The sequence below is a fragment of the Dipodomys spectabilis genome, unplaced genomic scaffold (genome assembly GCF_019054845.1).
Source record: "Dipodomys spectabilis isolate Male_0828 unplaced genomic scaffold, ASM1905484v1 ptg000329l, whole genome shotgun sequence".
Taxonomy (NCBI): Eukaryota; Metazoa; Chordata; class Mammalia; order Rodentia; family Heteromyidae; genus Dipodomys; species Dipodomys spectabilis.
Window position 1 is genome coordinate 5365032 of NW_024871006.1, and position 26936 is coordinate 5391967.

General features: G+C 58.6%; 1 protein-coding gene across 1 annotated transcript; it reads right to left on the reverse strand.

The window, feature by feature from the left end:
• Window positions 1-887: 887 nt before the first annotated feature.
• Rhbdf2 (rhomboid 5 homolog 2) lies at window positions 888-26189 on the reverse strand. Its single transcript, XM_042665471.1, has 20 exons — window positions 26119-26189; window positions 12323-12462; window positions 10449-10611; window positions 9670-9794; window positions 9043-9238; window positions 8755-8958; window positions 7991-8119; window positions 7506-7624; window positions 7209-7403; window positions 5049-5160; window positions 4800-4874; window positions 4446-4607; window positions 4030-4139; window positions 3830-3893; window positions 3620-3714; window positions 3358-3433; window positions 3113-3213; window positions 2828-2981; window positions 1665-2085; window positions 888-1595 (listed from the first exon to the last, which is right to left on the reverse strand). Exons 3-19 carry the CDS (start codon window positions 10596-10598, stop codon window positions 1666-1668), a joined length of 2487 nt encoding a protein of 828 aa, XP_042521405.1. The 5' UTR covers window positions 10599-10611; window positions 12323-12462; window positions 26119-26189; the 3' UTR covers window positions 888-1595; window position 1665.
• Between the last annotated feature and the right edge of the window lie 747 nt (window positions 26190-26936).

A 26936-nucleotide genomic window follows, 5' to 3' on the forward strand; every position in this document is an offset into this window, starting at 1 on the left:
GGGCCTAAAGATGCAACCTAAGTTGGGCGCCAGTGGCTCATGCCTGTCATCCTAGCTACTCAGGAGGCTGAGATCTGAGGATTGCAGTTCAAAGCCAGCCAGGCAGGAAAGTCCAGGAGACTTTTTTTTTTGGGGTCCAGTCGTGGGGCCTGAACTCTGGGCCTGGGCGCTGTCCCTCAGCTCTTCAGCTCAAGGCTAGCGCTCTACCACTTGAGCCACAGCACCACTTCCGGCTTTTTTCTTTTTTCTTATATGGTGCTGAGGAATCAAACCCAGGGCCTCATGAATGCAAAGCAAGCGCTCTACCACTGAGCCACCCTCCCAGCCCAGGAGACTCTTATCTCCAATGAACCACCAGAAAAATCGAAGTGGCGCTGTGGCTCAAGTGGTAAAGCGCTCACCTTGAGCTAAAGAGCTCAGGGACAGCACCCAAGATGCAGAGTTCAAGCCCCATGATCAACAAAAAAAAGAAAAAGAAAAAAAAGATGCCACCTAGCCCTCTCAGAGACCCCCACGGAGGTCCTCAAGGTTTCTCCAGCTCATCCCAAAAAGCTTTCCACCATCATTGAGCTCCTTACCATGGCCCTCGTGCCCAAAGCTCCAGGTCTCAGACTAAGGATTTCCGTGAAGAATCTCTTTTAATACACTTCTCACATCATCCATACAAAGTTAGCGTTGCCTTTTCAAAATTAGGACCGTGATATAAGCCAGTTTTTTTTTTTTTTTTGGCGGTTGTGGGGCTTGAACTCTGGGCCTGGGCGCTTGTCCTTCAGCTCTTCAGCTCAAGGCGAGCGCTCTACCACTTGAGCCACAGCGCCACTTCCAGTTTTCTAGTGGTTTATTGGAGATAGGAGTCTCACGGTCCCTCCTGCCCGGGCTGGCTTTGAACCACGATCCTCAGATCTCAGCCTCCTGAGTAGGTAGGATTACAGGCGTGAGCCACCGGCGCCCGGCTTATAAGCTAGTTTTTTAAAGTGAGTGAGAGAACTCCACTAGCCCTGGCTGCCCCCCCCCCCCAAGCGAACAGGTCCTGGAACAGCTCGGGGTGAGAGAAGTGTCATCGGAGCCACCCAGGAGGCCGAAGGCTGCGGCCGGAGCCAGGGCTGAGGGGCGGCTGCTAACACAAAGGCTCCTCGCATCCTTGTCCAGTCGCGTCCTCTTGCCTGTTCTCGGCCACCAGCCTGTGGCCAAAGCCTCTCCACAGTGGCCAGTCCAGGAGATGTAAGACAGTGTGGAAGTTCTGTGAGCCCGGGGGACCCCCGCTGCGGGGACAGCTGGAGGAGCAGCTGTGTGTACAGCGAGATCACACAGTGAAGGCACTGGCACGGGTAGCAGCCGGGGCCCTGGGAAGGGTTTCTTACTCTGCCCTAGGCGATCCTTACTGCGAGGTAGGCAGGCTTGGGACTGGAGCCTCAGGAAAGCAATGTCCTGGGGGTCTCCTAGCCTGGGCCGGGAAAACATACAGAGTGAGAAAGGGAAACCTCGCTCCCCTGGGGAACCTGTCCTTCCTGATGGTCTCACCCGGTCGGCCTTGCCTGGCAGAAAGGGCCTGAGGTCTTCTTGCCTGTGAGCCTCTGGTGCGCAGGGCAGACGGCACAGCAGGCATCGTCCCTCCAGGCATCATCCCTGGGTCATCAGTGCCTGGCCTGGCCAGGTCAGGGGGAGTCAGTGTAGCACCTGGTCCAGCTCGTACTTCTCGCAGAAGCGGCTGATGAAGGGAAAGCAGGTGAGGTACTCGATCCAGGGCCAGTTGATGGGGTAGATGTAGAGCCAGAGGACCAGGGAGGCGAAGAGGCCGGCGAAGACCAGCAGTGACACCAGGATGAGGGCTCGCTTGCGGTACTTGTCGCTGGTCCCAAAGGTGATGTAGGGCAGGAAGGCGAAGGCCAACAGCATGCCACTGAGGAAGCCAAAGATGTGGGCGATGTTGTCGATCCAGGGCAGGAGGCCACACACAAAGAGGAAGAGCAGGATGGCCGAAAGGTTGAAGAAGGCTTTCCAGGGCCGCTCCAGCAGCTGCCAGCTCTGAAAGAGCTCCACAAAGAGGCAGGCAAGGAGGCCAAACTGCGAGCCGGCCGGGCCCACCTGGAGCGGTGAAGGGAGACGCGTTAGCTCTGAGTACCAGTCAAGAAACAGCCTCAGAGCCAGCAGCTCATGCCTGTAATCAGGAGGCTGGGATCTGAGGATCGCAGTTCAAAGCCAGCCTGGGCAGGAAAGTCCATGAGACTCTTATCTCCAATTAACCACTAGAAAACCAGAAGTGGTGCTATGGCTCACCTTGAGCTGGAGAGCTGAGGGACAGCGCCCAGGCCCAGGGATCAAGCCCCACAATTGTGTGAGACCCAGATAGATACAGCACCACAAACAAGCCCACTCCCCAGTGGGTGGCACCCAGTGGGGAGGGGACAGACCACAAGTGACAAGAGGCTGACAGATCAGAGGCTGCCACGTCTGCAGGCCCAGGATACCCATGCTTGGCACTTTCCTAAGGCTTAACCTACGGGCACTTGATAGACAAGCGGGCAGACTCAGGAACAGGGAAAGGCCAGTGCTCTGGGAAATCTCTGGAAGTGACACTTGAGGAGGGTGTGGTATGGAATCACACGATTCAAGAGGATCACGGTCCCCTCTGGTTGGGGATTAAGGGACCGGGCAATAAGCCCCCAGCTTAGCTGTCCATCTGCCACTGTGCAGGCACGGGAGGGACCTTGGTGGACCTGGGTTGCTGGGGTAGGAAGCAGCAGCCCTCCCAAGAGGCTTCAAAGCTTTAGGCTCAAGAGGAGGACACCCTCACCCCACCTCCACAACTTGTCCCCCAAGTCCCCACCTCTGCCCGGTATGGGAGGAAGATGGCACTGGCAAGGTTGCCTGTGATGCCGCTGAGGATGAAGATGATGGCGATCCGGTGCCAGCCGGCCAGCTTCTCCAGGTCTCTGAGGATGGTCATTTGGAAGACCACAGACACGAGGCAGTGCACCACTCTGGGGGCGGGACAGAGGCGTGAGCCACGCAGAGCTGCCCTGGGCCTCTCCCCAGGCAGGAGCAGTGGGGGTGGCAGATTGGACTGGCTGTGCCCTGGGGTCCAGGGAGGGGGCAGAGAGGAGCCTCTTACCCAGCATGCAGGAACAGAGACAGCCAGAGCCTGTAGAACTGATCGGGGACCTCTGGGTTGAGGAAGGGAAGCAGCCCACACACCTTATCCAAGCAGTGCACCTGAGGGGTGGGCGGGGGCATGGCCGTCAGCGCTGCCGAGGAAGCAGGCCAGGTCAGAAGCACCCCGATATGGGAAGGAAGGGGCAGCCCCGGCCCTGACAGAGGAGGAGCCCGGCCTCCTCAGCCCTTATTCCCAACCCACACCTGGGAACAGAGTGTCGCGTCTTCGTGGAAATAGCCATGCATGAAGTCACAGTACTCCCTAGTGGTGATCTCGCAGCTGGGGACAGAGAGGAGAAGGGGGGCTCAGGGTCCTGGGGAGCCCTCGCTCACCCAGGTGGGAGCCCAGAACTTGGCTGAAGCCTGGGAACAAGCTCCCCTCCCCTGCTGGCAGCGCGGGCAGCCCCAGAGCAGGGGGAGGGTCTGGCCCTTCCTCGGAAGTGGCGGGCAGAGCTGGCCAGCTCACCTGCCCTTGGTGCCTATGCAGCAGGGGCGACCTTTGATCTCGCAGTCTATGTGCAGGATGCCCGTGTGGTTGCTCCTGGCCTCCTCTGTGCAGATCTGAGAGGGGGCAGAAGTGGGGACAGCTTGAGTGATGAGGGCCCCCCTCTTCCACCCCTCCCCCCACATAACTACCCTCTGCCTGGGGACCCTCACACAAAGCATGCTCACTCACCGGCCACTTGGTGATGTCATCGGGCCAGATGTGGGCGCCACTGGAGGCTGGCTCCTCACAGGTCCTGGGGGGCAGAGGTCGGATTGGGCACGTGGGGCAGGGGCCCCCCAGCTGGCCATGCTAGCTAATAGAACCCCGGCAGGCAGTTCTGCGGCCAGGCTGGGGGCCACTCCAGGCCCTCGGGTGGCTCCAGGCTGTACCTGGGGTCCTGGTGGCACACAGCCCCGGACGTCCGCTTCTGGCCCAGATCGGACTTGTCCATGGGGGGGCCCGTATCATCCTGCCACTTGACAAAAGTGGCGAGCGTTTCCTGGAGGGAAGAGGAGTCTGGTCATGCCAGGCAAGGTCACCCCGCTGGCGCAGGTCCGAGGACTCTCTAGGAGAGGGCCTTGGGCCTGCCCTGGGCGGTTGGAAGGCAGTGGCCATTTGGCAACAGTGCTGTGCTGGCCTGGTGCCTGCAGGAGGGGCAGGGAGGGGAGGAGGGGACAGGCCACTGCCCTCAGAGGGCCCCTCCCCCCAGGCAGGGCTGGCAGGGAGGGGGTGGGACCAGGAGGGCTGGCGGGGGGGGGGGGGGGGGGGGGGGGAAGGGAGGAGGAGAGGAGGGGGGCTGCCCCACCGAGCAGTCCTTCCTCTGGGTCTGGATGCAGCCAGAGTGGTCATTCTGGACGCAGCAGCCCGAGTCTCGCTCCAGCTCCCGCTCGCGCTGCACCAGCTGCTCGATTTGCTGGTCCTTCCGGATGCAGGGTGAGAACTTGGCTCCCAGGTGGATCAGGTCGAGCTGTGGGTAAGGATGGGCTGGTGAGCCAGAGCCCCAGATTTGCTGGGGGGGGGGGGGGGGGGCGAGGGGGGAGGGGGGCGAGGGGGGAGGGTCCTGATGAGGAGACACAGTGGGGAGAGCCGGAGGGGGGAGGGGAGGGGAACAGGGCTCCTGGGCTCCCCGCCCCACGACATCCCCTGGACTGGCCCTCACCGAGCTGGGGCCGACCCAGAAGTTCTCCTGCTGGATGTACTTGACGCTCTCGTAGAAGCCTTTGCTTCTCAGCACCTGCGGCGGAGGGAGCGGAGGGAGGGACTGCTGAGCCCCGTGCATGAGCAGGGTGCCCAGGACAGAGTCTCCGAGAAAGAGCCAAGCTGTGGTCCTGGGCATCTCCTGTGTAGGCTGGTGTGTGTGGAGGGGGCGGATTTGGGGGAGCCCGGGACCCTGGGGAGCCCGACTCACCAGCTGGGTGGTGACGTGCTGGGCAAAGCCCACAGGCGCGATGCCGTAGGTGCAGATGACCAGCAGGGTGATGATAACGTGGACGAAGGTCAGCCAGTAGGTGAAGTAGGGCCTGCGGGCAGAAGCAGAGGCCTTGGGTCAAGAGGCTGCCATTAAGACTTCACTTAGCAACATGTGTTCTGCTTCTACTCATTCCAACTCACCCTGGGACTGCAGGTATGTGTGACTATGCCCAGCCCCAGACCCACTTATTTATTTTTTTATTTTTTGTGGTCCTGGGACTTGAACTCTGGGCCTGGGCGCTGTCCTTCAGCTCTTCTGAGTGGTTTATTGGAGTTAAAGAGTCTCACAGACTTTCCTGCCCAGGCTGGCTTTGAACTGTGATCCTCAGAGCTCCGCCTCCTGAGTAGCTAGGATTACAGGCGTGAGCAACCAGCGCCCAGCTCGCTTCTTTTATTTTTTATTTTTGTAGGTACTGAGGTTTAAATTTGGGCTTCACGCTTACCAGGAAAGTGTTCTACCACTTGAGCCATGCCTCCGGCCTCTTTTGCTTTTGTTACTTTTCTAGGGTCTCTCTGTTTGCCCAGGTTAGGCCTAGACTTATGACCCTACTTATCTTTCTGGGTACCAGATGTGTATCACCATATTCAGCTTTCTTATTGAGGTGGGGGCGGGGGGTTTCTTGAACTTTCCTCCGGCTGGTCTTGAACCATGATCCTCCCAATATCAGCCTTCCACCATGCCTCCCCTAGTGTCTCTCTTCTGGCTTAAGAACTCCACTGCCCCTTTGGGGTAAAATCCAGAATCACCCTGCTGCTGGCCGCGAAGCCTGGCTAGTTCCACCCCACCTGCCTTGTGGCCCTTCTTGCTGTTTCTGGAACAAGATACATTCCTGCAGGCCCAGGGCCTTTGCCTGTGACATTTCCATTGCCTGGGAGCCTCTCCCCCTCCCTCTTCACCCACCACCCACCTCATCCTGTTCAGCACCCTTCCTCACCAGCTGTTCCCCCACCCTGTCTTCCTCCAGCATGAGCGCTGCACCTGCCAGTGCGCATTCTGGAACTCCCCCAGTGTCTCCTCAGCCACAGTTCAAAAATAAGTAAATGAATTATATAAATACATATAAATAAATGCATATAAATATATATTCATATATAAATATATATTATTTATTTATTTTAAGCTGGGTGCTGTTGGCTCAGGCCTGTAACTCTAGCTACTCAGGAGGCTGAGATCTGAAGATCACATGGTTCAAAGCCAGCCCAGGCAGGAAAAGTCCATGAGACTCTTATCTCCAATAAACCACTAGAAAACCAGAAGTGGTGCTGTGGCTCAAGTGGTAGAGTACTCACCTTGAGCTGAAGAGCGCAGGAACAGCACCCAGGCCCAGAGTTCAAGCCCCACGACCGACAAAAAAAAAGTGTGCTTATCCTGAGGCTTGAACTCAAGGCCTGGGTGGTATCCCTGAGGTTCTTTGCTCAAGGCTAGCATTCTACTACTTGAGCCACAGCACCACTTTCTTCTTTTTTTTTTTGGTCCGGTTGTGGGGCCTGAACTCTGGGCCTGAGCACTGTCCCTCAGCTCTTCAGCTCAAGGCTAGTGCCCTACCACTTGAGCCACATCACCACTTCCGGCTTTTTTCTTTTTGCTTATGTGGTGCTGAGGAATCGAACCCAGGGCCTCAGGCATGCAAGGCAAGCGCTCTACCACTGAGCCACCTTCCCAGCCCCCACAGCGCCACTTTCTCTCTCTCTTTCACTTTCTCCTTTTTTTTTTGGTGGTCAATTGGAGGTTAAGAGTCTCATAGATTTTCTTCCCCAGCTGGCTTCAAGCTGGAATCCTCAAATTGCAGCCTCCTGAGTAATGAGGGCCACAGCGTCCCAGCGGCCCCCCTCCCCCGCCCTCCCTGGCTCCCTTCTCCTGGGGCTCTGTGCCAGGGCCTGTGTGTGGTGGTGCTCAGTGAATGCTGGCTGACTGTCTGCCACTGGAACCGTCCGGATGGAGAAGAGGCCACCGGCCCCTGTGGGTCCTTCCCCATGGGTTCCCCCCCACCATCCCTGGGCACAGGGTGCCTCCAAACTTGGACTTACAGGAGACACTCACAAGTGCGAGTGGGGGAGAGCAGGGGCACCGTGGCGGTCCCAGCTGCCCGGGGCTCACCGGTGGCTGTCGAAGCTCTCGAGCTGCCGCTGCACGGTGCTGCTGATGCTGCGGCGATAGCTGCGGTTCAGCCAGTTGCCCACCACGCCCAGGCCGTAGTGCCGCTTCTTCCGGTCAAAGGCGAAGTGCCTCACTTTGGAGGCGATGCGTGTGCCCCTCCGGGCTGTGGGGGCTGCAGCTCGGGCCCCGTCTTTCCTGCCCAGGGAGGGTGGTAAACCTTAGCCCTATGACCCCTCCCTCCCCCCAGGCGGGTACACAGCACAGCAGGGGTAGGGCCGGCCCAAAGCCCACACTCACAGCGCGATCTGCACTCCCACGGGGGACACTGGGGAGGCCGAGCGTGGGATCCCACGGAAGTAGCTGGCAGAGAGTGGAGGGGACTCAAACACATCATCCGGCATGGAGCTCATTTCTTCCTAGGGTGGGGGACCCAAAGACACAGTGTGAGGCCAGGCTGGCTGCTGGTGGCTCAGGCCTGTCATTCTAGCTACTCAGGAGGCTGCGATCTGAGGATCCGGTGTGAAGCCAGTCTGGGCAGGTAAGTCTGCGAGACTCTTATCGCCAATAATCCACTCAGAAAAAGCCAGAAGTGGAGCTGTGTGGTTCAATAGTAGAGCACTAGCTTTGAGCAAAAGGAGCTCAGGGACAGCGCCCAGGCCCTGAGTTCAAGTCCCAGAACAAGCACAAAGACACCCCATCCCACCAATGGCCAGGGGTCTTTGGATATTTCAGGGGCCCCAGGCCTCGCTGCCCTGTCCCCAGGGCCCACACCCCATGCTTGCCTTACTAAAAAAGGAGGAGTCAAAGGTGTCTGCCCCGTCGACAGCGTCCTCCTCCAGGAAGCTGGGGTAGGCGAAGCTGCGTTTGACCACCCGGCCCCGCTGTCCGGCGGCATCCAGCACCGAGCGCCCCTGGGTGTGGGGGAAGAGACACAGGCATCAGGGCCAGGACCCAGCACCCGACACTGCAGCCCCGCCCTGGGGAGGGCAGCTCCTGGTGGGCAGGAGGGACCCTGCTTGGGTATCTGAGAGGCACGCACGCACTGCTGGGGAGTGGAGGGCAAGACCCAAGCGGTTGCACTTGGCCCCGGACTCCCTCCACGTACGGGGTCACCTCCCTGACTTGAGTAGATGGCACTCCCAACATGCCAAGTAACCCACATTCCTTGCAAGGCTCGGCAGCTTCCCCTCCTTTCTGCCCTTTGCCCACCTGTCTGCCCCTATTTTCACACCCTTCCTCCCATATATCCCTTAAAGCCTCCAACAGCTGCCTCTTCAAGATGCCCTGCTGTTCTTCTAGGCCTTCGCACAGGCTGTTCCTCCCCCCTCCCCCATGGAGCATGCTGTTCCCTGCACTCCTGCCTAGAGAGCATTTCCTTATTATTCTCTTGGCATCAGCTGAATGCCGGTTCCCTCTGGGAGGATACCACCAGGCTGCGCAGCCTAGGCTCTGGGCTTTGGTGTCCACTCCCTGCCCAGGGTCCCAGCACACCACTGCCCCGGCTCACAGGCACGTGGGTGAGCTCCGGGAGGGGAGGGGGGCTCACCCTGAGGAGGGCAGCGGCGGCCTGAAAGCTCATGTGGGCCACGGACATCCTCTTGCGGCGGGGCAGGTGGGAGTAGCCCGAGCGGACGCTGGTAAAGGAGGTGAGGGACAGGACCCCCGGGGTGAGCGGCGGGTGAGGCGCGTGTGCGCGGTCTACCTCGTCTGGGTGGCGGAAGGCCCGGCCCCGGGCTAGCGGATCCACAATCTGGAAGGGTCAGAGGGTGAGCAGGGCGGGCCTAGGGCCCCAGGGGAGCCGCCCGGCCACTTCTTATCCCCGAGGGAAGCCCACCTTGGGCATCCTGCAGGACTTGGGAGACTCGATGCCCTGGAAGGAGGGCACCTCCTGGCTGGGGAGCTCCAGGTCCTTCTGGCACGAGGCCTTGAGCCGGCCGTAGCGCACGCTGCAGTGGTGCAGGCTGCGACGCTGCCAGTGCTGCCGCTTGCCTTCCCATTCACCGCTGACGCCAAACCACTGGGCTGTGCCCCTGCAGGGCAGAGCAGGTGGGTGGGCACGTGCTCCCAAGGGTGTGCATGTGCAAGTGGCAGGGCGGTGGGGGGGCAGTGCCTGGATGGGCCCGCCATGAGCAGAGAGTGGGTACTTGTGCCCGTGAACCCCCAGGAGAAGGGATCCACCACCAACAAAAAGCTGCAGCTGAGGCCCAGAGAGGTGGAAGGCAGGCTGGAGCGGAGGCACAGAGCCCGGCCTCCGCCCTGCTGCAGCTCAGCCTCCCCACGGACCTGCTGTGCACACCTGTGGGCCTCAGTTTCCCCATCTCTGCCATGCTGTTCGGTTCTCACGTCCCCGCACCTCTGCAGGAAGCTGTGGCTCACTAACGCTTGTCCACCTGCGGAATGGGGACCCAGGGTCCGGGCCCTGAGCGCGTCCAGCTGGCCGGGCGGGGGACGGGGCACTCACTTGCGGATACTCTGGGACAGAGAGGCCTGGCGGCGGAAGCCGGGGCGCTTCTCGGTGCCGTCCTGCCATCGTCCGTGTGGCTCCTGGAGGCTGACGCTCTTCAAGTAGGCTGGGTTCTTGGGCCTCTGTGGGGAGGCAGGGAGGACAGGACGGGAAGTAATACGCAGCCCTGGCCCCCAGTGACCCCAGGTTGGAAAGCCCCAGGACAGAGCCCCTCTTCCTGGCTCTGTCCATCCATTTGCTCGTTGTGGATGGGTGGCAAGAGCGCTACACCAAGCCCGCCCTGTAGCCTGAAAAACCCTTCTAGCTGCTTCCAACAAACCTTAGCATGCCCTCAGCATCCAGAACTTTCCATTATGCATGACCTTGTTGCCTGCTTTTCCTATGTTCTATGGAGCCCTTGGCGGGGGGGGGGGGGAGGCAGCAGGGGGCACCAGTACAGCTCCCCTTTTTGTCCCGGGCTATGTGGGAAGCCCACGCTACTTAGGGCCTGCTCTCAATGAGCTCTTTATGGGGCGGGCGTCCAGATGGTTGTAAACATGAATTCATTCCCTCCCCCACGGCAGCCAGGCTGCAGCAGGGGCGCGGAGGGCTGCTCAGCCCCTCCGAGAGCTAGGTGGGGCCCAGGCCTGCCCTTCTTGAGGGCAGCACCTCGCCCACCCTGCCCGCCAGGCCCTCAGCAATGGAGCTCCAAATTCAGGCCCTTGCTCCTCGCCATATCCTGGACCCAGGAAAGCAGGGGAGAGGGTGGAATGGAGGGGCCCTGGGGAAGCCCTCACCTCAGGCAGCATGCTGTCCCGCTCGCCGGGGGCCTGGGTCTCGGGGGGAGGGGGAGGGATTGTGATGGACAGGTTGGGTGGCTTCCGGCTCTGCAGACGGCTGCTGGACACAGAGGACAGGTTCCCGCCATTCTTGTCTGCCGAGGCCATGGTGGGCAGGAGGCTGGAACGGAGGAGACAGGGAAGGCGGCGGGAATGAGTGGGGGGGGGGGGGCGGGGCTCGAGGGGTGTGGGAACCCTGGCAGCAAGGCAGGCAGCCAACCAAGGCCAGAACCAACCTGCCCCACGTGGGTGCCAAGCCAGCTGAAGGGACTGAAACCTGGGCTGGGTGGAGTAGCTTGATGTCTATTTCTGACCTACATCTGCACTCCAGACCCACGGGGGTCAGGAGGTCCCAGACGTTCTGTCTCTGCTTCAGGCAAGAACCAAACCTTGGCCAGGCACTGGTGGCTTCCCATCTGTCATCCTAGCTACTACTACGCTGGAGGCTGAGATCTGAGGATCACGGTTCAAAGTCAGCCCGGGCAGGAAAGTCCAGGAGACTCTTATCTCCAATAAACTACTCAGAAAAAGCTAGAAGTGACGCTGTGGCCCAAGTGGGAGAGAGAGAGAAGATAGAGGGGAGAGGAGGGGGGGCAGGAGGGACAGCCCCTGCCTATCCTCTTCCTCACAGCTGCTTCCTCCGCTTCCTAAGTTCCCAGGGGCAGGCTTAGTTTTTCTTCCCCTTTCACAGGGCCAGGGGGAGCAAGCAGGTCTGGTGTCTGAAGTGGATGTTGAGCTGTGTGTGTGGTGGGAGAGGGGGAACCCTGGCTTAGGGGCTGTTTTATAATAGGGCAAGGTGTTGGGGGTAGAAGGATTCTTTTTGGTATGATGAGAACGTTCTAAGACTGACTGGTGATGTTTGTACAAAGAGCTCTGTGCGCCGGGTGCTGGGGGCTCACGCCTGTCATCCTAGCTACGCAGGAGGCTGAGTTCTAAGGATCACGGTTCAAAGCCGGCCTGGACAGGAAAGTCCGTGAGACTCTTATCTCTAATGAACCACCAGAAAACTTGAAATGGCGCTGTGGCTCAAGTGGTAGAACACTCATCTTGAGCTGAAGAGCTGAGGGACGGTGCTCAGAGTTCAAGACCCACGACCGACCAAAAAAAAAAAAAAGAGCTCTCTGTGCATGGACTAAATCACTGAATAGCAAATTTGACGTGGCTGGCGTGAACTAGGTCTCAACAAAGCCATTAAAACCCCACACCCACAGCCGCAGGGGTGCAGCATGAGCAAGGCCCTGGCTCCAGCCCCAGCCCCTCACAGGAAAGCCTCAAGTGGTCAGATACGCTGAGCCTCACCCAAGCCTCACCCCTGCTGGCCATGTGGCAGGGAGGGCAGCCCCTTCCCACCCTCCCACGGCCCTCCTCCACCACCTGAGCAGCCCTGTCTCCCTTGTGGCCCCTGGCCACGGCCGTGGCAGCCGTCTTTGTGGCTCTCTGAACTGACCTCCTTGAGTCACTGTTCCTGTTCTGTTTTATCTACCTTGATGCTTCCAGAAGAGTACGGGCTTCACAGGTGCCGACAATACTTATTTGTCAAAAAAAAACCAAGCCGGATGCAGGTGGCTCAAGCCTGTCATCCTAGCTACTCAGGAGGCTGAGAGCTGAGGATCACAGTTCAAAGCCAGCCAGGGCAGAAAAGTCTGAGACTCTTATCTCCAAATAACCACCAAGTAAACTGCGTAAGTGGCGCTATGGCTCAAGTGGTAGAGCCCTTGCCTTGAGCTGAAGAGGGCAGGGACAGCACCCAGGCCCAGAGTTCAAGCCCCAGGACTGGAAAACAAACAACTGAAAATAATCAAACAAACAAGCAAAGTGCCAGGTTTTGCTACCTCGTACTCAGGGCTCAGCAGCAGCTTCCTCGGCTTGCTGGGCAGTGTCTAGTGCATATTTGTCTCTTCACGCTGCCAAGGTCAAGGCTCTGCGCTGTGGACAGTGGACATTTGCTGGACAGATGGCTTCTAAGCACAGCCTGTGAGAGAGAAGACAGTCTAGAGAGCTGTGCAAAATACGGTACCAAATCCACCTTTCTCTGAGAAGGGGAGACTAAAGGAAACCCAGACCCCTACAGGGCCGGGCCGGGCACCTTGGTGGCCTTCGCCTCCCCCAACCCCTCCCGTTCTGGGAAGGCAAACAGTCGAGTCAAGATGGTCCCTGTTTTTTTGTATTTCCATGTGAGAAGTGCAGGAAGTGTAGTTGTGGTTTGCTTTCCACGACAGTCAGCCTGATGCCAGGCGGTGTCCACCCACTGGGCCGCTGTCTTCATCCCTAACTGACTGAGTGGAAATCCACACAAGCTAAGGTCAGCCATTTTGAAGAGGACTCAGCAGCAGCACCCCTGAGTTTACAGAAAGTCCTCTGCAGAGCACAGCACCACCCTCTCCCCCCAGGAATGGCCGCAGGGGCTGCTGGGAAGGGCCATAGTGCTGGGCTGGGCGAATGTCAGGGTGGAGGCCCTGCTGGACCCTTCCAGTTACCACCACTTCCATTTTGTGGGGGGAGGGGCTACCCAAGCTCACACAGCCAGGAAGGGGTGCGAGAAGCCTCCTTCCCTAAAGCCGGGGTACACCTGGGACTGGAAGAGCCCTCGGAGGGAGCTGGAGCAGCATCAAACACAAATGGCAAGAAATGCGGCCCAGGCCCCTTCATGCTTTACATTCTGTTTTTTTTTTTTTTCTTTGGGTCCGGTCATGGGGCCTGAACTCTGGGCCTGGGCGCTGTCCCTCAGCTCTTCAGCTCAAGGCTAGCACTCTACCACTTGAGCCACAGTGCCACTTCCGGCTTTTTTCTTTTTGTTTATGTGGTGCTGGGAATCGAACCCAGGGCCTCAGGCATGCAAGGCAAGCGCTCTACCACTGAGCCACCATCCCAGCCCATGCTTTACATTCTGGATCAAAGCCTGTGGTCTTGCAGGGAGTGAGGCCGAGACCTGAGGATCAAGGTTCAAAGACAGCACAAGTAGGAAAGGTGAGACTCTTATCTCTAATAAACTACTCAGAAAAAAACCAGCCGTGGGGCTGTGGCTCAAGGAGCAGGGTGTTAGCCTTGAGCAAAAGCAGCTCAGGGACAGTGCCCGGGCCCTGAGTTCAAGCCTCAGGACCAACCAAAAAAGAGCTGTTCATTTTGAAAGTCCCCCAATCCCAAGTGGGGAGTGCAAGACAGGGAAAGGACTCCTAGGTGAGCAACTGAGGCACAGCTGCCCCTGGACTTTACACTTGTTTTTTTTTGTTGGTGGTGGGGCTTGAACTCTGGGCCTGAGTTCTGTCCCTCAGCTCTTCAGCTCAAGGTGAGTGTTCTACCACTTGAGCCACAGCACCACTTCCGGTTTTCTAGTGGTTTCTTGGAGATAAGAGTCTCATGGACTTTCCTGCCTGGGCTGGCTTTGAACTGCGATCCTCACATCTCAGCCCTGAGTAGCTAGGATGACAGGTGTGCGCCACGGGCGTGTGGCTTTACACTTCTTTAAGGCAGGACAACCAACAGCCTTGGTCTTGGCTGCTTTACCCCAGGTTCTGGGACTCCTGACTCCAAACCCAGATCAGAGGCTGAGTTCTTTCCAGGTGGGGCCAGGCTGGCTGCCACAGGAAGAGGCCATGTGGGGCCAGTTCCAAGGTAACAGCCCCCCCTGGGGCTGTCACATGGAGCTCCTCGGCTCTGGGACCCAGGCTCTCTGGGACAGCGAGAGGGCATCGGGCGGCCATCGCCCTGGGAAACTGGCACCAAGGGGGAGAGAAGGAGGCTGGGGTACAGGGGAGACCTGACTCCAGCTCAGCTATGGGTACAAGGCCAGGAGGATCCTTCTGGAATTCAGAGTGGACCCTATTTCTTCAGGATCAGTGCTACAGGCTGTTTGGTAGCTTCCCAAGGTCCTGCCTCCTCCCTCTGACCCCTAGACCATGCTTCCCTCCTTCTGCCTAGCCAACCACCATTGCTCCTTACGGAATGTCACCTCCTCCTGGAAGCCTGCCTGGCCACGGCCAGAATCAACCACTTTTTTTTTTTTTTTGGGTCTGGTCGTGGGGCCTGAACTCTGGGCCTGGGCACTGTCCCTCAACTCTTCAGCTCAAGGCTAGCGCTCTACCACTTGAGCCTCAAACCCACTTCCGGCTTTTTTTCTTTTTGGTTATGTGGTGCTGAGGAATCGAACCCAGGGCCTCAGACATGCAAGGCAAGTGCTCTACCACTGAGCCACCTTCCCAGCCCTCAACCACTTTCTTACCATGCGCTCACGGATTCCTATGGATCTGGGTGACCGGGTGACACAAAGCCTCGCAGGCAGCTGGCCTATTAGCTGTTACTGGATGGACAAGACTCATGGGAAGGTGTGGGGTGCTCGGGGCCACAGGGACACCGGGCAGAAGCCATTCCCCCCAGGGAGCTGTCCTCTGTGGGGCTCCCTGGCTGGAAGAGCTGGATGCTGGAAGCCCGGGATGAGGTCCCAGGGGACCCCCCCCCCCCACGGCAGTTCATTGGCCAGCTAGCTTTCTCCATCCTAAGGCTAGGCCACCCCAGCTGGGGTCTCCACGAAGGCCCCTCTCGGTGCTGCTGGCATCAACACCAGTCTCCAGAGGGGAAGACCCAGGGGTAGGCTCTGATCAGCCCCAGGGCAACCCCGGACTGGTGAGGAACAAGGCCACTTCCACCACCTGCAGAGAGCATCACGAAAGCTGTTCTCCCGTGCCTCAGTTTCCCTCTCTGGGCTGGGTTTTTCATGTGTTTTGTAGAACTGAAGTTTAAACTCAGAACCTTATGTTTGCTAAGCAGAGCTCTACCACTTGAGTCACGCCCCCCTCAGCTCTTTTTGCTTTCGTTTTTCTCCCTCTGGCCAAGCCTGGACCAGCCCTCAGTTCTGTTTACGCTTCCTGCATAGCTGGGGAGACAGGGCAGGTATATGTACTGCCGTGGCCACTTTCTTACTGGCTGACATGGGGCAGGGTGGTCTCACCAACTTTTTGCTCAAGCTAGCTTTGAACCATGATCCTCTTGATCTGTCTTTCCAGTAGCTAGGTTTACAGACTAAGCCACCCAACCAGCCTCCCTTTCTGTTCATCAGGGAGGTGGGGAGGGGGAGGGCCCTGACCTTGGGAGAGCCCAGACACTCCCTGGCACACCTCTGAAGACCATTAGAATGAGAGCCACAAGCCTGGCCTGTGCCGTGGGGTTAGGGTCTGGGCTTGGTGGGCGGCAGGTGCCTGGGGCGGGGGCGAGCTGTCAGCCTGGCTCAGGGTTCCAAATGACTGGAGCAGAGGCCTGGCGGCCCTGCCCACCACCAGCATCTACCCCGCAATGCTTGTTCACTGCGGAGGAAATTGTGACATCCTGGGAGCTGGCTTCCTCCTGCCCACAGTCACATCCGCCATGTGCTCTGAGACCCTCAGGCCTGCCAGCCTTCTCAGCTGACCCACGGGGGCGGGGAGGAGGGGTGGCCAGGCCCAGGCCAGAGCCAAGGCCACCTGTCCGAGCTGGACGCTGGCCTGGATCACAGGGAGGGGCTCTACCCGGGACAAGATCGGGGTGGGCTGAGTTCACTTTTTCTTCAGGGGAGTGGGTGTGGGTGAGGCAGACGCAGAAGGAAAGTCACATGCAGTGCTGCAATCTCAAGGTACCCCATCCTTACCACCTGGGCTCAGCACCCCTTCTGCAGACAGCACCACCCACCCAGGCAGCCAGGGGCGCAGACGCACAGAAATGCAGACTCAGAAACCCAGCCACTGCCCAGAGAATCCGGTTTCCCCACACAGGGCGGGGCCAGGCACTCCCAGCCAAGCCACCGCGGGACGTCCCCCTCCCCCCAGCACTGCTAGAGGCCAGTCCAGGCAGGGTGCTGGATGGCAGGCATCCTCCTCCACTACGCAGGTGGCAGGAACCCAAACCCTGACACAGGGCCAGCTTCCTGTCCCCTCCCGGCCCGCCGCAGGTGCCATCACACCTGTACCCACGAGCCTGAGGATCCGCCCCCTCCCGCTGCCCACCACCAATGCGCCCCACATGGGCAGGAATCTGGATGCTAATGGTGGACGCATTCCCACACCCCTGCCTCCACCAGCTGAGACAGGGGGCAGCGCGGTCCTGAACAGGCAAGGGCCTGACACAGGGGCCAAGCCCCAGGGTGGGTGACAATGAGGACAGAAGGGAAGGAAGGGCCCTTGGACAAGGAGTCAACAGCTACCTCCCCCCACAGAGGAAAGGGAGGGGGGGACCACTAGTCACCTCTGGATGTGACTGGACGTGAGGGGCACAGGTCACCTGGATGGCGAAAGTGAAGCAAGCAGGTGAGAAGTCACATGCAGTTCTGGTGCGGTGGCCAAGCCTCCAGCAGGAGGCCCGCTGTCCCTGTCCGCTGTCCGTGGCCGTGGCCGTGGCCTGCTCAATCACGGGCTCGTGACACAGCCAGGGCTAGGGGTAAGGAAGTGGCTCTGTCCTTGCGTCCCAGTCATAGAAACCAAAACTCTCCCCTTCCCCTGGCCCTGCTGGGAGCCAGGGAAGAACTTAGAAAGCAGCAAAGAGGAAGTGTGGGGGTGGGGTGTGTGTGTGTAGGGGGGGTTACCCGCTGCAATTCCCAGGAAGACCCCCGTTCTGCTGGCTTCAGGGAGCTCTTCAGCCTTGATGACCAGGGGAGTCCACAGGGGAGGAGACTCACCCCTACACACCCCCTGGCCCTGGCGAGGGGCAGTAAGGATGGAGCCCTGGGCAGGAGAGGAGGGCCAGGCAGCCCAGGGTCTGGGGCCAGGGGCTGGAAAGGGCCAGGAGAGACAGAGAAGCACAAGACAAAGAAACAAGTCCTGGCAGGCACTCTGGAGAGAAAAGGGAAGGTGATAAGTGGACTCAGAACTAGAGTCTTTAAGAGTCTCACGGAGCCAGGCACTGGTGGCTCACGCCTGTCATCCTAGCTACTCAGGAGGCTGAGATCTGAGGATCGCTGTTCAAAGCCAGCCCAGGCAGGAAAGTCCATGAGATTCTTTTTTTGTTTGTTTGTTTGTTTTTTTTTTGGGTCCGGTCGTGGGGCCTGAACTCTGGGCCTGGGCGCTGTCCCTCAGCTCTTCAGCTCAAGGCTAGCGCTCTACCACTTGAGCCACAGCGCCACTTCCAGCTTTTTTCTTTTTGCTTATGTGGTGCTGAGGAATCGAACCCAGGGCCTCAGGCATGCAAGGCAAGCGCTCTACCACTGAGCCACCTTCCCAGCCCAAGTCCATGAGATTCTTATCTCCTATGAACCCCCCAGAAAACTGGAAGTGGTGCTGTGGCTCAAGTGGTAGAATGCTCGCCTTGAGCTAAAGAGCTCACGCAGGACAGTGCCCAGGTCCAGAGTTCAAGCCCCATGACCAATCAAAAAAAAAAAGAAAAATAAGAAAGTGTCATGGACTTTCCTGCCCGGGCTGGCTTTGAACCACAATCTTCAGATCTCAGCCTCCTGAGCGGCTAGGATTACAGGCCTGAGCCACTGGCACCCAGCCCCTGAGACTCAACTTCAATTAACTACCAAAAGCCAGAAAGGGAGCTGTGGCTCAAGTGGCAGAGCACTGGCCTTGAATTAAGATGCTCAGGGACAGCACCCAAGCCAAGGTGAAACCCAGGACCAAACAAAGGAACAAAATCAATTGGAGGGCTGCTGACTTTCTGGGGCTTTCCCTGGCAGACCCCAGCTCTGGGCTTCCCTGACCCAGTTGGAACATCTCGTCATCACAGCTGGGTCCCAGCCTGCCACACAGGGCGTGGGCACTGGGTTCCAGTGCCATGGGAGCAGGGTGTCTCTGAGCCACCCACCAGGAGAGGGGGCGCCTGGTCCTCAGAGGAGCAGCCTCCGATGCCTCTGCCCTGCCCATCTGGGCTCTCCAAAACCACTGGCCAGTGGAGGTAGCAAATGAAAAGTCTTCTTCCTCTGCTGGCCCAGGAACTGGGGTGTCTGAACCCTGCATTGGGTAGGATGCACTGGTTGCTGGTCACACATGGGCAGGCACCATGGGAAGTGAGAACACAGCTAAGCCTTACCAGCTCGGCGTGGTTCCCTGAGTCCCCTGGGAATTTCAGCCCCAGAAGCTCCTGGTGGTGACAGGCCAGGCGGACAGCAGGTGTCCTCCCATGCCGGGGCAAATAGCCTCAGAGGTAGGTAAACAAGGGGTGCGGAGTGCAGCTTTCGGGGAGCAAACATAGGGCCAGATCCTGGCTTTCTAAGGAGACTCCACACCAGGACACAGGAGGAAGCCATGTCATACCAACACCATATTGGTGTGAGCTGTGAAGTGCTCACCTTGAAGACCTACCTCTTTGAGGAACTGGCTTTCTGCCGGTTCTCAGGAGCAGCAGAGGTCTAGCTCGCACTCAATGGGTGGGACCAGATGGGGGTACAGTGTGGGGGAGCGGAAAAGATCCACTTCACTTCCTCTGGGGGCTCTCTGACACCCCTATGCACACAGGCTGGGTTCTGTCTTGTGCATGCTATTTCCCACATGCTCATCCAATTTCCACCCACGGCCTCATGGCCTGGCTACTGAGAGTGAAAAGATCGCTAGCTCGGGAAAGCAGGGTCACAAGGGCGGGCCCTGACTGTTGTGCAATCATGGACAAATCACTCAGCATCTCTGAGCTTCAGTTTATCTGTGCATAAGATGCTGCATAGCTTCCCGGTACTCAGCCTCAGATCTGTGGGTCGCTGTCTCACCAGTGACAAAGGCTCAGCCTGGCGGAGGCTCGGCTGAGGACAAAGCTTATGGAGGAAAAGCACCTTGCCTTGTGTTACCAAACCAGACAAACCCCGAGCTGGCAGAGTTGGCAGAGCTGGCAGTCCATGAAGACCAGAGCTACAGGTTGCCCTTGGGTGTGTCTCCCTCATGCGAAGACAGAGGGGGGGGGGGGGGGGCTCCAGAGTCCCAGGTCGGCTTCAGTTTGCCTAGAGCCCCTGGCAGAGGGAATATGCCACACAAACACTTTTCAGCTTGTAAACACTCATTAAGGAGTAATAAACCTGATTTCCCAGAATCCTGCCCTGGGGCTCCTCCATTCCCCAGGAAGGGACTGGCCCAGGCCCCAGTAGGTGCCAGGGCACTTGGACACACCCACAGCAGGTGGGCTGGGCTGACCAGGCTGCACACTGCCTCCTCGCTTTGGGGGTACTGTGTGTTCTCTTACTGAAGAATGAGGAGGGGGGCCACAGACAAGGGTGGCACTGAAGGCTGGGGGCTGGTGTCAGCAGTATGAATGGTTCCCTGAGCAGTGGGGTGATGTCCAGAGGAGCCAGCAGAGGTGGCAGAGCCCGAGTGTGCAGGGCCTGTACAAAACCAACGTCAGCGCTGGCTCCTTTCGTTCCTGGCGAAGGTGTGCCACTGTTGATCACATGGCCTGTGCGTCTGAGTGAGAGCTCTACAGGTGACAGAGCTCTACTTGACAGGTGGGGAAACTGAGGCTCGGAAAGTTTAAGTCATCAATTGGGTAGGAAGTCAGGAGGGGCTGTGGCCTACCCATAGTCCTATTTCTTCCTCCTCCCTGAGTCACTCTTTTTTGTGCCAGCCCCAGGACTTCAACTCAGGGCCCGGGTGCGGACCCTGAGCTTTTCTGCTCAAGGCCAGTGCTCTTATCACTTGCCCCAGGACTCCACTTCTCCACTTCTGGCTTTTTTGGGGGGAGGGGTAGTTTATTGAAGGTAAGAGCCTTATGGACCTTCTTGCATGGGCTGGCTTGGACCAGCATCTCAGTCTTCTGAGCAGCTAGGATTACAGGTGTAAGCCTCCCAGACCTGGCTCCCTAAGTGGTTTTGCTCAAGGCTAGTGGTCTACTCTTGATAAACAGCTCCACTTCTGGCTTTTGTGGTAGTTAACTGGAGATAAACAGTCTCAAGGATTTTCCTGCATGGGGTTGGCTTCAAACCAGGATCCTCAGATTTTAGCCTCCTAAGAAGCTAGGAGTTACTGACGCCTATATTCTTTTTTTTTTTTTTTTTTGTTACTGTCAGTCGTGGGGCTTGAACTCGGGGCTTGGGCACATCCCTCAGCTCTTTTGCTCAAGGTGAGTGCCACTTCCAGTTTTCTGGTGGTTCATTGGAGATAAGAGTCTCATGGACTTTCCTGCCCAGGCTGGCTTTGAATTACAATCCTCGGATCTCAGCCTCCTGAGTAGTTAGGATTACAGGTGTGAACTCCCAGTAACCCGCTCCTATATTCTTTTCTTTTTTTAGGTCCCAGACAGAGACTTGGACTAGGTAGGCGTTACAGCTTTCCCTCATGGGCTAGTGCTCTACCAACTGAGCCACGCTTCCAACCCCAGGCCTTACTTTTTTTTTTTTGGTCCAGTCATGGGGCCTGAACTCTGGGTCTGGGCGCTGTCCCTCAGCTCTTCAGCTCAAGGCTAGTACTCTACCACCTGAGCCACAGCGCCACTTCCGGCTTTTTTCTTTTTGCTTATGTGGTGCTGAGGAATCGAACCCAAGGCTTCATGCATGCAAGGCAAGCACTCTACCACTGAGCCACCTTCCCAGCCCACGGCCTTACATTCTTAACCCCCACTCAGAGTGGCCTTCTGGAACTGCAGAGGCCAAGAGGCAAAAGGCCACGCCTAGGGTGGTGGCTAGTGGAGTGAAAAGTGGAAGTGGAAAGACCTTTGGCTCCTGAACCCCCACCAACCCCTCCAGCCATGTGTCAACTTCAAAGGCTCCCAACGCCTCCCAGCTTATCTCCAGCATTAGCTCATTTCGTGGAGGCCCAGATGGGAGGTAGCTGTCATTTAAGGGCCCTGCCTAAAAGAGACCGGCAGCAGTCCTACTCCTATCCCCACTCCCACCGCAAGTTCCCCCAGCATCCCCTTCCAGGCCTCCAGGTGTCCACACAGGACAAGAACTCAGGAGGGCCCCTCTGGAGAGGGAAGGGAACTGGGCTCCAGGACCACATGTGGAGCACAGAATCACCAGCATGACAGCTTGAGCTGGAGGGGTGATCCCCCAAAGCTCTCAGTGACACAGGCCAGGAGATCCTGCGTGGGGGAGGGGGACAGCAGTTTAGACCCAGATGGAAACCCACTGATACTCCCTTGACACCAACAAAAAGGTCCCCCCGCCCCCACCCCAGCCCCTCAGACTCAGCCATGTCCCTCACCACCCCCCCAAAACAGCTCCTAAGACCAGCAGCACGACCCTGTCCCCACCACGGCCACGTCCTGCCTGAAGGCTGGGATGCCACCTACACCTCAGAGTCCACCTCTGGACAGATGGGGAAACAGAGGCCTGGACAGTTTAGACCAGTGCCTGCCAGGCTGTGAGCTTGGAGTCCCTGTGCCCCTCTTCCTGCGGCCACCACCGTCATCCCACGACCAGGCCAGTGCCCGTTTGGCTCAAACCATCATCCCAGAGAGGCTGGGGCAGATGGGGTTGGAACTGCCTCCCAGGAGCATCTGAACCACAGGAACTTGTGTTGAGGCCCCTGGATAGATTTACAGAACATGAGTTGGTGGCCGTCTGCACCTCCCTGAAGACCAGAGGAAAGATGGGTGTCCTTATTGTACCTGTCCACTTGAGGGGGGGAGAGTCCTAGGGTCAGTCCTGGGAAAACCCACATTCTCCCGACAGTGGGGCAGGGGGTGGCTGGCCTCCGGTGACACGGAAACGCACTTCCCAGCCGCCATGCTACAGAGGTCAGCTGGCACTCACTCAGCCACGGGGTGACGTCACTCCTCCCCCAGCCTGGCTCAGCTGGACAGAAAGGAAACCGGGAGCAGCTTCTGACCTGCCATGCCGAATGAGCTCATTCTGGAAAGCCCCTCTGGCAGTCGGGCGACACCTGGGCCTACTCCAAAGTGGGTGGCATACAGAGGAGGTGGGGGAGGGACAAGCGTAGGCCCGAGGGCTGGGTGGCTGGTCCAGGTAACTCAGCCAGGACCCAATACCCACCGGAAGCCTCTGGACCTCCTCCTGCTCTCCTCTGCTGTCTGTCTGTCTGACTCTCCTCCATCTGTCTGAGGCACAGTTTGTACAAGTAGAACAAGAATCTCATTGAGGGCCATAACACTTTCCAGAGCTCAGGGCACAAGAGGAGACAAACAACAAAAAACCACTACGGAACCCAGAGGAAGATTGAACCCAATGGCCTTCCAGCACATGTGTGGGGTGACTTGTTCTCCTTTTACAGAGGAAGTCCTCTTCCTGGCCAGCAGAAAGAGAGAGAGAAAGAAAGAAAAACTGTGTGTGTGCGCCCATGCATGTGTGAGCAGATAGAGCAACAGAGAAAGTGTGTGTGTGTGTGTGTGTGTGTGTGTGTGTGTGTGTGTGTGTGTGTGTGTGTGAAATACCAGGTACAGCGCTGGCTCAGGAGTGTGTAGGTGCAGTCGGAGTCCCCACATGGTCTGCAGAAGCCTGGGTGATCGGCTATGTACAATGTACATTGAGAGGCTGACTTGGGAATATGATTATTATTTCTATTCAATGTAAAGATGGAAGTTTCACTCTAGTCTTTTGTTGGTGGTTGTGGGGCTTGAACTCTGGGCCTGGGCACTATCCCTCAGCTCTTCAGCTCAAGGCTAGTATTCTACCACTTGAGCCACAGCACTGCTTCTGGTTTTCTGGTAGTTAACTGGAGATAAGAATCTTATAGGGACTTTTCTGCCCGGGCTGGCTTTGAACCTCTATTCTCAGATCTCAGCCTCCAAAGTAGCTAGGATGAGCCACTAGCACCTGGCTCACTCCAATCTTTTTATTTTATGTCTTTCTTGCCAGTCCTAGGGCTGAACTCAGGGCCTGGGCACTGTCCCTGAGCTTCTTTTGCGCAAGGCTAGTGCTCTACTACTTGAGCCACAGCACCACTTCAGGCTTTTTCTGCTTATGTGGTACTGAGGAATCGAACCCAGGCCACCTTCCCAGCTGGTCCAGTCTATTTATACATAGTAAAAAGTCCAGCACTAAGCAACCCAAAGCCCCCACCTGCCCACTTGTTTGGCCAGAATTCCCAGACAAGAAATCCAGGTACCTGAGTGGGTCCAGGCCACAGAGAGGCAGAATTCTCAGGAAATGGAGGCCTGGGTTCCACATACAGGTGTATCTGTCTTCTGCTCCTCTCCCACCCTATCAGCACCCCCCCCCCATTTTTTACATTCCCAGAAAGCTAGAAATCACATTCTCTCACCCAATACAACACAACCATCCTGAGACATCTCCTACCACAGACACTGGCTGCAGGTCAGCTAACACCACAAGCAAAGCTGCTTCATCTACCAGCAGCTGAGCCCACTGAGGGCCAGGGTGCCCTCACCACTACTGGGGAAATTTGGACTGCAAGAGGGAGGAACAGAAGCCCACAATTAGGAGGAACTAGGAGCCCTGGGAATTCCTTGATGTTCTTTTCCAGGTAGAACTATACCTGGAGGAGTTAGGTGTGGAAAATTCCACACGGTCATGTGGCATCACGCCTGCACACAGGTCTCCGCAATCTGGGCAGGGAAAAACCTCTGGTATATTTAAGTCCCAGGGCCACTCTGTGGCTCACCCTTTGACCCAGGCTGCCCTGGGGTGAAGTGCCCCAGGCCTGAGCTCCCACAAGACCCATGAGAAGCAGGGGCCAGAAGCAGGGAAGAGGCGGCTCACACCACCAGAGCACAACACTTGCCCAGGGAAGCAGACCTCCTTAGCCTCGCATCTCATCTAGGTTTACTCCAAGTGTCTCTGGTAACCACTGGGACAACTGAGGAACAGAGGAGATAACCACGAGCTATACCTTGGACCAGGTGCTCCAGCAATTTCCCAAAGCTAGCACAACCCCGTCAGCATCGAGGACAGGACAATCCTTTCAAGTGATTGAGCTGTGCACCGCAGGCTGTTTAGCAATGTCTCTGGCCTTTATCCGCTATCTTCCAAGAGCAACAACAGACCAGCCTCGGCCCAGTGGACCACAGGACAAATAACTCCAGAGAGCGTTGCACATTCCCCCCCAGCAGGGGTGCCTGTGGCCAGGCCTGTAATCCCAGTTTCTAAGAAGGCTGTGATCTGAAGATCACCACAGTTTGAAGTTAGCCGCGCAGGTAGGCCTGGGGAAACTCTTATCTCCAATTAACCAGCAAAGTGCCTGAAGTGGAGGTGTGGCGCAAGGGGTAGAGCAGAAAAAGCCTAGCAGGAGTGAGCCCCCTCGAAGCTCCAGCCCCACCAAAACAAAACAAACCAAAACAACATTCCCAGGCAGCGCAAGGCCCTCTCCTTCCCCTTTTCTGGTCGCAAACTCGACTGCTCTCAATAAGGCAAGCTTCCCTTGCCCATTCCCTGCCCTCCCCCCTTGAACCCTCCCCCACAGCACCCAACACAGATACTGGCTCTGGCAAATGTCACCTGTGCTAGGTTCCTAAATCTGGCATTTGCTTGGCAGCATTCACCCCATTTCGCGGGCTGGATTTCCTCACCTCCATGTACCAAGCCGACAGACTTCTCCCTTAGTTTTCCATGCACTGTGCAGGGACGGAGACCTGTGTTACCAGTCTGGTTTGGGGGAGGGATCTGGATCCTATAGGACTTATCCCTCCGGAACCCACTCACCTAATTTCCTGCCGGGACATTGGGGCAGGGGCAACCTCCCCAAACCCCCGTCAGCCCAGAGAACAGGATTTATGAGTCCCTTCTCTGAGCTACAGTCCAGCCTGGTGGTGTAAGGCTGCTCCTCCTCTGACCCTGGGACCTTGTTTGACCTTTATTCACAGGGGGTGAAGTTCAACCTCAGCCTGGGTCCACCTGAAGCCCCCAGATGGCAGACAGCACCGCACACCTCTGCCCGGGCAGCCAGCCCTCCCTCCCTCCCCGAGCTAGGACACCTGGCTCTGGTGTCAGAAATGAAGAGACACCCAGAGGCGCGCCAGACTTGCTCGGGGCGATTTACTCTCGCAGGGAAAGGATGCGATTCCGTTACTCCAGCCGGAGCTGGGCAGCGCGCTGCGTTTTCATTCGGGTGCGGGAGTTGGGCTCACAGCCCGAGAACCGCGGGTTACTAGGTTAGAAAGGGGGCCATTCCTTCCTTCTTAGCAAAGGTTTACCATTTTGTTTTCCGTCCCGGCCGGCCGGGCGCGGGGCGGGGGGGGGGGGGGTTGCGGGAGGGGGGGCTGCGGGAGGGGGGGCTGCGGGAGGGGGGGCTGCGGGAGGGGGGCCTCCAACCCGCACCTCCACCGACCTCCCGCGGCCAGCAGGTCCCGGCAGCGCCCCTTGGCTCCTTCCACGCGCGATCCACGCTCCCCGCGCGGCTCGCTGGCCCCAAACAGTCCAGAGAAGTTACAGGTTGTGTCCAAAGGCAAAGAGTCCCAGGAAGCGTGGCCACCGGGAAACACTACGCACGACGGGCACCTGGGCTTGACCCCCCAAGAGAGCCGCTCTTACCCACGTGCCCAGCCAGCCGGCTCCCCCGTCCTGGGGACCCCCGCAGGCGTCCCGCCCGGGCCCAGCCGGGCCGGCACGCGGGGTCCGGAGGCCCGGCGGGCTGGCGCCGCCCGAGCGCGAGCGCGGCCCCGGCCGCCCCGGAGGACCCACGCGGGCGCCGGCGCCGGCGGGGCGGGCACCGCGCACCCAGCGCGCAGCCGCTCAGGGCAAGTTGGGGTCGGCCTCGCTTACCGCCCCGCTCCCCGGCCCGCGGCCGCCCTCCCCGCGCCTGCGGCCTGGCGCCCGGCCGCACCGCGCGCTCACCTCCCCGACGTCCCGCGACCCGGGACGCAGCTCCCAGCGGCGCTGGCCGGCGGCTGGGCGGTGGCTTCTCCCGGGCGCCGCGGGCGCTCCGCCTCTTCCCTACCTGCGCGCGGGCGGGCGGGGCGGGGCCGAGCGGCAGGGGCGGGGCGTGACGGCGGTGGGCGGGGTCGGGAGTCCGGGGCCGGGCCGAATGGCGAGGGGCGTGACCTGGAGTCCGGGGCGGGGCCCGGTGGGCGGGGCGGGGCCCTTACGCTGCGCGGGCCTCCGCTGATTGGTTGAGCGAGTCCCCGGCTTCTGCCCCGAGGTTCCGGTCCCAGCGGATCTGTCTCCCACTCCCGCCCGCCCCCCACCCCTTTACCCCCTTTCCCCTCCTCTGGCAAAGCCTAACTTAGGCCTGACCCGCCACTGTGATGTTCCGCCCGTCCTCAGGAAAAATCATTTCCCCTTCCCTGCCTGCAGTGCCCGTGTTCTCAGGGCCTGTTTTCTTTTCCGTTCCAGGCTGGCGCTGTACCTCTTGAGCCATAGCTCCACTTCCGGCTTCTTGGTGGTTAATTGGAGCTCCCAGGGCCCAGCTGCTGGTCTAATCCTAATTGGCCAAGTAGCAACTTAGGGGCCTTCCATGCAGCTGATGTGCATAGGCAATGAGAAGCACAGGTAAAGTGACTTGAGCAACCAACAGGTGGGCAGTTACCACCTGTGTGGCCCTGGACAAATCCCTCAAAACCTTCTTTGGGCTCAGCTGGCCTCCTTGGGTGTGACCACAGGCCTATCTACTGGTGTGTGTGTGTGTGTGTGTGTGTGTGTGTGTGTGAGAGAGA